Raw genomic sequence first — 8,927 nt, 5'->3', positions numbered from 1 at the left:
CTACCAAATACTGTACTCGATTAATAAGATCCCCACAGTTACAAACTAATCTTCTACCAAATACTGTACTCGATTAATAAGATCCCCACAGTTACAAACTATTCTTCTACCAAATACTGTACTCGATTAACAAGATCCCCACAGTTACAAACTAATCTTCTACCAAATACTGTACTCGATTAATAAGATCCCCACAGTTACAAACTAATCTTTTACCAAATACTGTACTCGATTAATAAGATCCCCACAGTTACAAACTAATCTTTGACCAAATACTGTACTCGATTAAATAAGATCCTCACAGCTAGGTCTGTATTAGTAGTGCGACTTTTCATTAGACAATTGTCAATCACGTAAAATTACTTTGCCCGTCTTGAGCTTTTGGATGGGTATTGACACCGTGACAAGGAGAAAGCGCCCTCTGCGTATCGACGAAAATGTTTTTGTAACTCAGCAACAGACATACGGGTCTTTGGCACGGTGTCCTCTTCTAATGAGAATATATGAAACTAATTAAATTTAAGAATACTGTAATATTATTTAATCCGTTCTTGTTTGTCACAAATGAGGTTTATCTTATCATATTTTAAACAACACAAAATTCAGCAATATTCTTGCTACCGATTCAAGGTTTAAAAATTTTATAGAGTTTCATGACCTTTTAAAACGTTTCACGTCTATATTTTAATTCTTATTTAACTCGTTTCGGGTAGTAGTGTACCGTTGCAGTGTACTGATCACCACTGGTTTTAGCTCACGTTAAATTTAAGCTCTTATTATCATTTTGTATCTTTATAAGTAAAAATATAAGAAAAATGCATTTAATTAGCTACACTCATCACCAGGTTGATTTATAGTTTCCTTTCACGTTGATAGCTTCCTCTGACTAGGAATTAGTATTGTTGCGTCATCGAGGTCACGTGACAAGATAGTTCTAGAAACTAGAGGGCGCCACACCAGTTCCGTCATGAATGCTCTAGTATTTACTAGATATAGGGTAGTCAGGTATATAAATGAGGGTGACAACGTGACGCGGGGAATAGATTGTAATGTGTGTGTAGACAGTGTGTAATTGAACTGCAGTCACAGGGTATTGTTGAAGTTAACGTTTGTTCGTGATACTGTTTGTTTAGCGCGATTGTTGAAGTTGAGTGTATCGGTAAAGTTATATTCAGAAAGAATAAACCAGTTTTATTAAGAAAGGACTTGTGTCGCTTAAGTTTCGTCTGAACGAAGTTACGGAAAATCAATTAACAAACGGAGACGTAACAGTACTATTAATGATATTTAAGTTGTGCTTTTTCTTCTTTGCAAGGGTTGTAAGGAAAAGAGAAAGATATTTTGATATTTATTTTTCTGAATTCAGACTTTAAAATTTTTTTTAATACATTGCTGAATTTGTTCAATTTTGATTGTATTTCTTTTCTTTAGGGTGTAATGTTATATTAAAGAAGTTAGTATATTCTGTAAACAATTCAGAATTAAATACCAGTGTCTGCAAAAAAAAATTAAAAATAATGACATAAGTTAAAGCTGAGTCTCAGTATATTTATTACAAAATTAATGTTTGTAAATTTCTGAAAGTTGTTTTTAATATATTTTCTTGGCATATTAGCACATTATGCAACTTATTACCAAACTATGTCACCTGACAATGCCTTTATGGGCAAAATCATGGTAATAAATAAAATATTTGTGAAATGTACAATTGTATTTGCTTTCTTTGATTCTTTAAACTCTCCCTCTTTCCAGCAATCTATCAGTTTTAATAATATAAGTCCAATGTTTAAAATGTATATTTTCTTTATTATCTAGGTTGACTTTGACTATCCAGATTATACCAAATTTCCAAAATTTCATGACATCAAAGGACATGAGGCATTATTGGGTCCAGGTGATGTTTTGTATCTACCATTGTACTGGTGGCATCATGTGGAATCTCTTCTTCAAACTCACTTTACCATTTCATTAAATTTTTGGTACAAGGTAAATAAACCATTGGTAATAGAAACTTAACTGCATAGTTTATAGTAAATACGACTAAGAAAGTGGGCATTGATGAATGTTCAATTTAGTTACAACTTGAATTTTTCTGTATATATTCATAAATTAACTTTTCTCATTTTCTTTGACCTCAAAAGTTATATATAATGAAAGTTTTTGCACTACTTATTTGATGTATTGTAAGAAATGTGAGAGAATTCACTAAACTGTATTCTAAATGAATACGGTAAGGTGTGAAGTCAGTTGTACGAAATTTACAAATCTAACATTTCCTCCATTAAGATGTCATTTTTTTAAAGTTTGTATAATCAAATTACATCTGTCTTTATAACATGCATTTTATTACACTTCTAATGAAAGTAATTCTGTCCCAGATATCTTAGATGTATTTTCCTTTTTTTTTTTGAAACATTTGAGTTTTGTGTTAGTGCATACAGTTTGAATATATCATACAACTAGTTTAGGTATTATTGTTATGTGTGATATGTAAATGCTGTGATTTCCAGTCTGAAAAAAAAAGAGATGCTCTTCTTTTTTGTTTCTTTTCTCGACAATTTACACATGAACTATTTCCACAATACTTGTATCATCACTGAATGATGTATGAAAGTGTTTTGCTATCTAGCTTCATTGATTTGCTGTCTTGGAATTAAGCTCGTAAATTTTAGATTCATTCATTCTTAAAATGACTGTCAAGTGCACAGAGCTGTATTAAGTTTAATTGACAGTAATAAATTTCTTGTTTTAGGCTGGACCAAATCTTTGTTTATCAGATTCCACATTGTATCCACTAGAAGGTTACCAGAAAATGGCAATTATGAGGAATGTGGAGAAAATGCTTGTCGAAGCACTCAGGGATGTAAATGAAGTGAGTAATTAAGCAATAATGATATTCCTACTTTATTATCTTATTTGATGTTTATAAAGTGTGAAGACAGCTTGAATGGGTAATAAAGAAAACTGTATTACAAATTTATCACAGCAATAAATATACAACATTTTGACATGGTTTTGTCATCATTAGGTGCAAACAGTTTACATAGACACAGGTATGAATAAGAACTTTTTGAAGGGCAGGGTTCAGCCTGTAAAAGGGTACACATATAAGAACAATAACATACTTGTGATGTTGAAATCTATATTTGTGATTTAACAATCTGAAATGGATTCAGGAGTGTTTCAGAGGAAATTTGCTGGTTTGTACAAAAGTCTGTTGAAAATATAGGTTTTCGTAACATACTTGTTTTAAATTTCCACTTATTATCCTACTAAATGCTAATTTAGTCATTATTTTTTAGGGTTTTGGTTGGTGATTTTAGATATAAGAACACTTTTTGGTATTGTTATACAAGAAGTAAAAAAGATGGACATAACAAAGAAAAAGCTTGCACTTTTCAATTGTTTAATGTTTACAATCCTTTTGTCTTAAAACTGTAAAGTGAAAAGAATAAACCATAATTTATTCAAGTGATTGTTTAATACTGCAGTTTTGTTGGGTAAATTTGTCTATCATACATAAATTCTATTTTGTTGTATTTTTAAGATGCTGATAAATCTTTGGAATAACATATTCTTTTGTATTAGAGCAATTTGATGTGTTCATTAGGATAATTTTGAAACAGTTCTCATTGGGATTTTGATATTTATCATATACAAATTACACATACACACAAGTGCATACAACAACTTCAGGAAAAGCATTTTTTTTTAATGAAAATAGTTTGCATAGAAATATATTTTTTTTATACTAGATGTATATTTCATTTTACAGATGGTAACAATGCTAATAATTTATGTTCTGCATCATTTTTGTTTGAATTTTGGTGAATAAATATCTGAAGTACAACAGTTCAACATAGACTTTGAAGCAATAAAATTATTTATAGCATTTTCTTTAAATGAGAGGGTGGTCTTAATATGAACAGTTGAATCAGGCATCTTCAAACTCATTTTGTTCCAATGTTTTTGGTGAAATTTTGTTAAAGACATAGTGTCTGAAATGTGTTTGATTAACACTATGTATACAGGCTCAGTCATTTTTACCAACATTGTAACAACCACAAAAAATATGAAATATATCTTAAATACTCATTTTTCTAACTAGAATGGCTGCAGAATATTACAGAAAATTACAATTACTTATGATAATGTGGCCTCAGAAATCTTTTTTATTCAATTTAGAAATGGCTTAAAATTATTCCCATACATATTCAAGCAGAGCCTCAACAACGAGATTTAAAGAAAATGATGCTTAGATGTCCAAATTGGAGAAACTAGAAGAAAAGCGGAAACCAGATTTACCAAACATAATAAAAACCCTCCCATGTTTACCACCACTGTAGCTCAAAAAAAACATCACACATCTGTTTAAAATACTAATTTTAAACAACCAAACATCAACAAACAAAAAGGCAAAGAAGCAATCTTAATTGAACAAAATAGCCCTTCTCTACACCAGCATCTTGTGGTGCTAAGATATCTATAGTAAGAAGTTAAGGAATCTCTAGTCATGTGACCCCCTTGTTCCATATTGGGTCTGTATAAACTGCTTCTATCCAGAACCAGATGAGGTCCCATTCACAGGAAATGTTATAGGCCCCTCAATCATGAACCCAACATTTAAAGAGAAAATTCAACAAGAATATATAAAAATATATTAATTCCTTTTATAACAAAATAATAATATTAAAATCAAACTAATATAATACTATTATAAACAAGCATGACTGTATTGTTACTTGTATAGTGTTATCACACTTCACGGTATAGTTCACTCTACATATAATGCACTTTTGAAATAACATTTTATGTACTTGGGTGATTTATCAATAATTTCTTCTGTATCTAAAGTTTCGACCATATCGGCTTCAATACTTAGCAATGTGAGGTTTGAGAGCCTGTTTTGCATCATCATTGTTCTTAGGTAGTTTTTAATTAACTTCATTTTGGATCAAGTTTGCCATCATGGAAAAACCATCCCTATATGAATGATACTGTAATAATTCTTCTTTTAGGCTGTTGTTAATATTTTCTCCATATAATTCGACAAACTAAGCTATTGACATCTGTCTATTCCATATGAAAGTGAACACATTGTTGAGTTTTTATGAATTAGACTGCATTGCTTAAGATCATTAATTAGTATATCTAGCATTTAAAAAAGTATTTGCTTGAAAATTATCATAGAACTTTCCGGTAATATTGAAATCACTTTTCTATGCTTCTAATATGCCAAAGAATTTCTTTTTCACTTTTTTCTTCTTTCCTTTGCTCTGGAACAAAAGTTCAAAATCCTGTCCATTTAATTCTTCCAACAGATTTTTTTCTCTTTCAAAATAACCCAAATTTTCTCACTGTGTTAACTTGATGCATATTCAGTTAAGCTTGATAATGAAGTGTAGCACTGACTCGAATTGGTTCAAGTTTCTTGTCTTCAAGCACAAACAGTATTAATTCTTGTCAGCATACCCTTTAGAATAACACATAGTAATACTGTGTCCAGGTACATTAGTTCTTTTCTCAAGTTTTAGACTTCTGTTTTTGCATCTTGGTTCAAGAACTCATCTTTTAAAAGGTTATCCAAGCATTCTAACATTTCTTTATATCTGCTGTGTAATGCATAAGCAGCTTAGAAATGAACTGAAAATTGTGTAGTTGATAAGGATGTTAAAAGCTTTTCTCCTGAAATGTATTGATGTAATTTTTGCTGTCTTTGAGTTGAACCACTGAAAATATTATAAAGCTTTTGCAGAAGACTGAAGAAACTAGTACATGCTTCAGAAGCTTTCATAGCTGTTTTGCTTGATACATTTAGGCTGTGCATAGCACATGGTATGTATACAGCCTGCATAGATTCATCTCTTTTGCACTCCATTATGTATATGTGCCAGATAAATTTGCTGCATTTTCATAAGATTGGCCAACACAATCTGATATTTCAATTTTTCACTTTAATTTCTTCCAAAACAATTTCTACCAAATAATTTCCTGTATGCCTTTCTTCTAAGGCAGTGAAACCTAAAAATACCAATGCTTGTTCATCATCTTCAGTACCGTATTGAATTACTAAACCAAGTTGGTCTTCATTTGAACAGTCTGGAGTTAAATCCACAATAATGGAGTGATATTTATTCCTTTTTATCATATTTGATATTTTCTCTGTTAGGTTTTCTGCCAATATGTTTATCAATTCTTCATATACACTTTTATAGTTTGGGAAAATTAGAAAACATTTTCTTTCCCTGGATTTATTTTTGTTTTTATGGTTCCATGAATGGGTCAATTTTTCTAATTGGTTGTATATTAGCTCATTTCATTCAAGGAACCTCATTCATTATGCTGCCATCATGGACCTCTTTCTGGTCTGGGCCCCACACCCATGTGTGTTTGCCATATTGTTTAACCTGATTCTGCTTGTACCTGATGATGACAAAACCTTGTCGAAACATTGTACATTTATTACTGTGTTAAAATTGTAATAAAGTTTTCATTAACCATTCAAGCCTTTTTCAAACTTTTTTGTCTCACAGTGAATTTTTCATCACCAAAACTTGTTTGACTTTGTTACCATTCAGTTTTAGAGTGTAATTTTCTTTTATTCAAAAACAAAGATCTTCCTAGCATTCCATTCATTATATTCTCCTTTTGTTTTGAACAACTGACAAAGTAATCATCAAATACACCAAGATCAAAGTCAAATCAATAAACATTTAATAGTTTAAGAACAGGAAAGCTTTTAAGCTTTATTTTCATCAAATAATACTTTATCTTAGTATCAAATCTCTTTTGATACATTTATCACCATAAGGTTTTATTACCTTCATCACATTCAGCAAGTGAAATGATTTACTCACAATTTATTATTATTATTCTTTTGTAATTGCTAAGGCAATTCTTAACACATATCAGAAGATGAGGAATCTTGTAAATATATACTTAATGTATGAAAAATCTTTCAAGTGGGAACACCTGCCACCACCTGGAAAATGAGAAATATAATTCTTTCTTTATTACTTCAGCATATGTATATAAATGTTTTTATTCAATTCACAATTTCACACTCCTCCCCCCCCCCCCCAGAAAAATTTCTGCAGGAACCCATGTCCGTAAATATCCTTTGATTTAGTTTGTTATTTTGGATCTGATCTGTCCAGTGATATCTAGTAAATGCAAACATTGTATTTCAGTTGCTTACTTTCTCTTAGATGGTCACTCCAGGGTCTAAATTTTAACCCCTCATAGTTATGTCATAGAAACAGCACATGGTAATAGATTAGAGGTTTTTAGTGATGGTGAGGTTCCTGAGGGTTCTACTTTAAAACATTTGTGGTTCACTGTGTACATAAATGATATTGAGAGCTAATTGGGCTGTAAACTACATAGATTTACTGATGATGTCAAATTGCTATAGAGAATTATTACTGAAAAGAATTCTTTAATTCAGATTGATCAGAACAAGTTGTGGTAATCAGAACTAATAAGATTCTTTGTTCCATATACTGAAAATTCAAATTTAATAGTAAACATTTATACTTGACTCTTGTGAGGCCTTACTTGGAATACTGTTAAGTCTTGTTTCCTTTATTACAGGAAATATATTAATGGGCTGTTACCAGCAATAAAACATAAACTTGTAATTTTCTTATTTAAAGTAATGTGATTAATAAAAAGAAATATTTTGCATGCAAATTTTGAATGGCTTTGTCAAAGTAGAAAAGCACTGATATTCAGATGTAAAGTATATAATATTTCTATGTGATTTGAGTTTTAACATCATGTTTTTCTGTGCATGTTTGATCTGATAATTTCTTGGATCAACTGAAAGTTGATTGGACAGGAACACTTTTTTGTATTGTTATACAAAAAGTAAAAAGATGGACATAACAAAGAAAAAGCTTGCACTTTTAAATTGTTTAATATTTGACTTCCAAACCTTCTTCTCAGACTATACATCTATAGAAGCAGTATGTATTGATGGAAGTAAGGTAGACATACATTCCTTTTGTCTTAAAGCTGTAAAGTCGAAAGAATAAAACATAATTTATTCAAACAATTGTTTAATACTGCAGTTTTGTTGGGTAAATGTGTCTATCATACATAAATTCTATTTTGTTGTATTTTTAATGCTATGTTCCATCTTTGTATATTTACAGGTTGGACCATTACTACGAACAATTCTGGAGGGCAGATATAACTAAAATATGAAAGTTGTGGTGCCAGTTAATTTCTAAGTCTACCTTGGTAGAAACTTTTATGTTCCAAAGTACTCTTATATGATGAATTCCAAAAAAATCAGGGCATTAATTTTGAAAACAAAATTAAAATTTTTTAATTGTTGGATATCAAACTAAGCCATAATTCAAAGATATATTGATTTGTGAATTGAAATATTCTTATAATGCTTGGTTTCACCTAATGATTTAAAGTTTAACAAATATTATCGTAGACTGTGGAGCCATTAGTACTAATATCAGTTTTTTGCTCAACTTTTTGTTTTCTAGGCCAAATCTGAGTGTATCAAGTTAAAATAATACTGCTATATTTTGATGGAGAATTTCCTTTTTTTTTTAATTGTACTGAGCGTTAACAAATACTTTAAGCTTTAGTACTTTTTCTTGAGCTCTTATAATGACAGGATCATGTTGTAGTAAAAAAATAAATATATATATTTTAATTTGTTATTAAAATAATAGTGTAAACGAAAATATTGAGATCAGTAATAATAATCATAATTTGATTTTAGCATAAATGATTATACATTATAATTATATGATAATTAACTTATTCTCTGTTTAGAAGATTACTTCATAAAGATGTGCTCATTTTTGTCAATTATTTTAACTATAAATCTATTAAAATATTTCTCTATACTGCTAAAACTTCAAATACCAATTTTTTACTGTGTTAAGTTACATGCAGAATCA

The 8,927-nt window shown here is 30.0% G+C and overlaps 1 protein-coding gene across 3 annotated transcripts in view; it reads left to right on the top strand.

Annotated features, from left to right (window-relative positions):
- LOC106459917 (hypoxia-inducible factor 1-alpha inhibitor-like) overlaps positions 1–8,712 on the top strand; it is a 26,150-nt gene extending 17,438 nt beyond the window's left edge. For all 3 annotated transcript variants that reach the window (XM_013919584.2, XM_022386491.1, XM_022386490.1), the window contains exons 5-7: positions 1,816–1,986; positions 2,753–2,872; positions 8,157–8,712. In XM_013919584.2, the coding sequence (XP_013775038.1) occupies positions 1,816–1,986; positions 2,753–2,872; positions 8,157–8,201 (336 nt within the window). In that variant the 3' untranslated portion in view covers positions 8,202–8,712. The remainder of the gene's footprint in view (positions 1–1,815; positions 1,987–2,752; positions 2,873–8,156) is intronic.
- Positions 8,713–8,927: the final 215 nt, after the last annotated feature.

This window comes from Limulus polyphemus, unplaced genomic scaffold (genome assembly GCF_000517525.1).
Source record: "Limulus polyphemus unplaced genomic scaffold, Limulus_polyphemus-2.1.2 Scaffold681, whole genome shotgun sequence".
NCBI lineage: Eukaryota > Metazoa > Arthropoda > Merostomata > Xiphosura > Limulidae > Limulus > Limulus polyphemus.
Note: the sequence above shows the minus strand (reverse complement) of the source record. Positions and strands in the feature narration are given on the sequence as shown.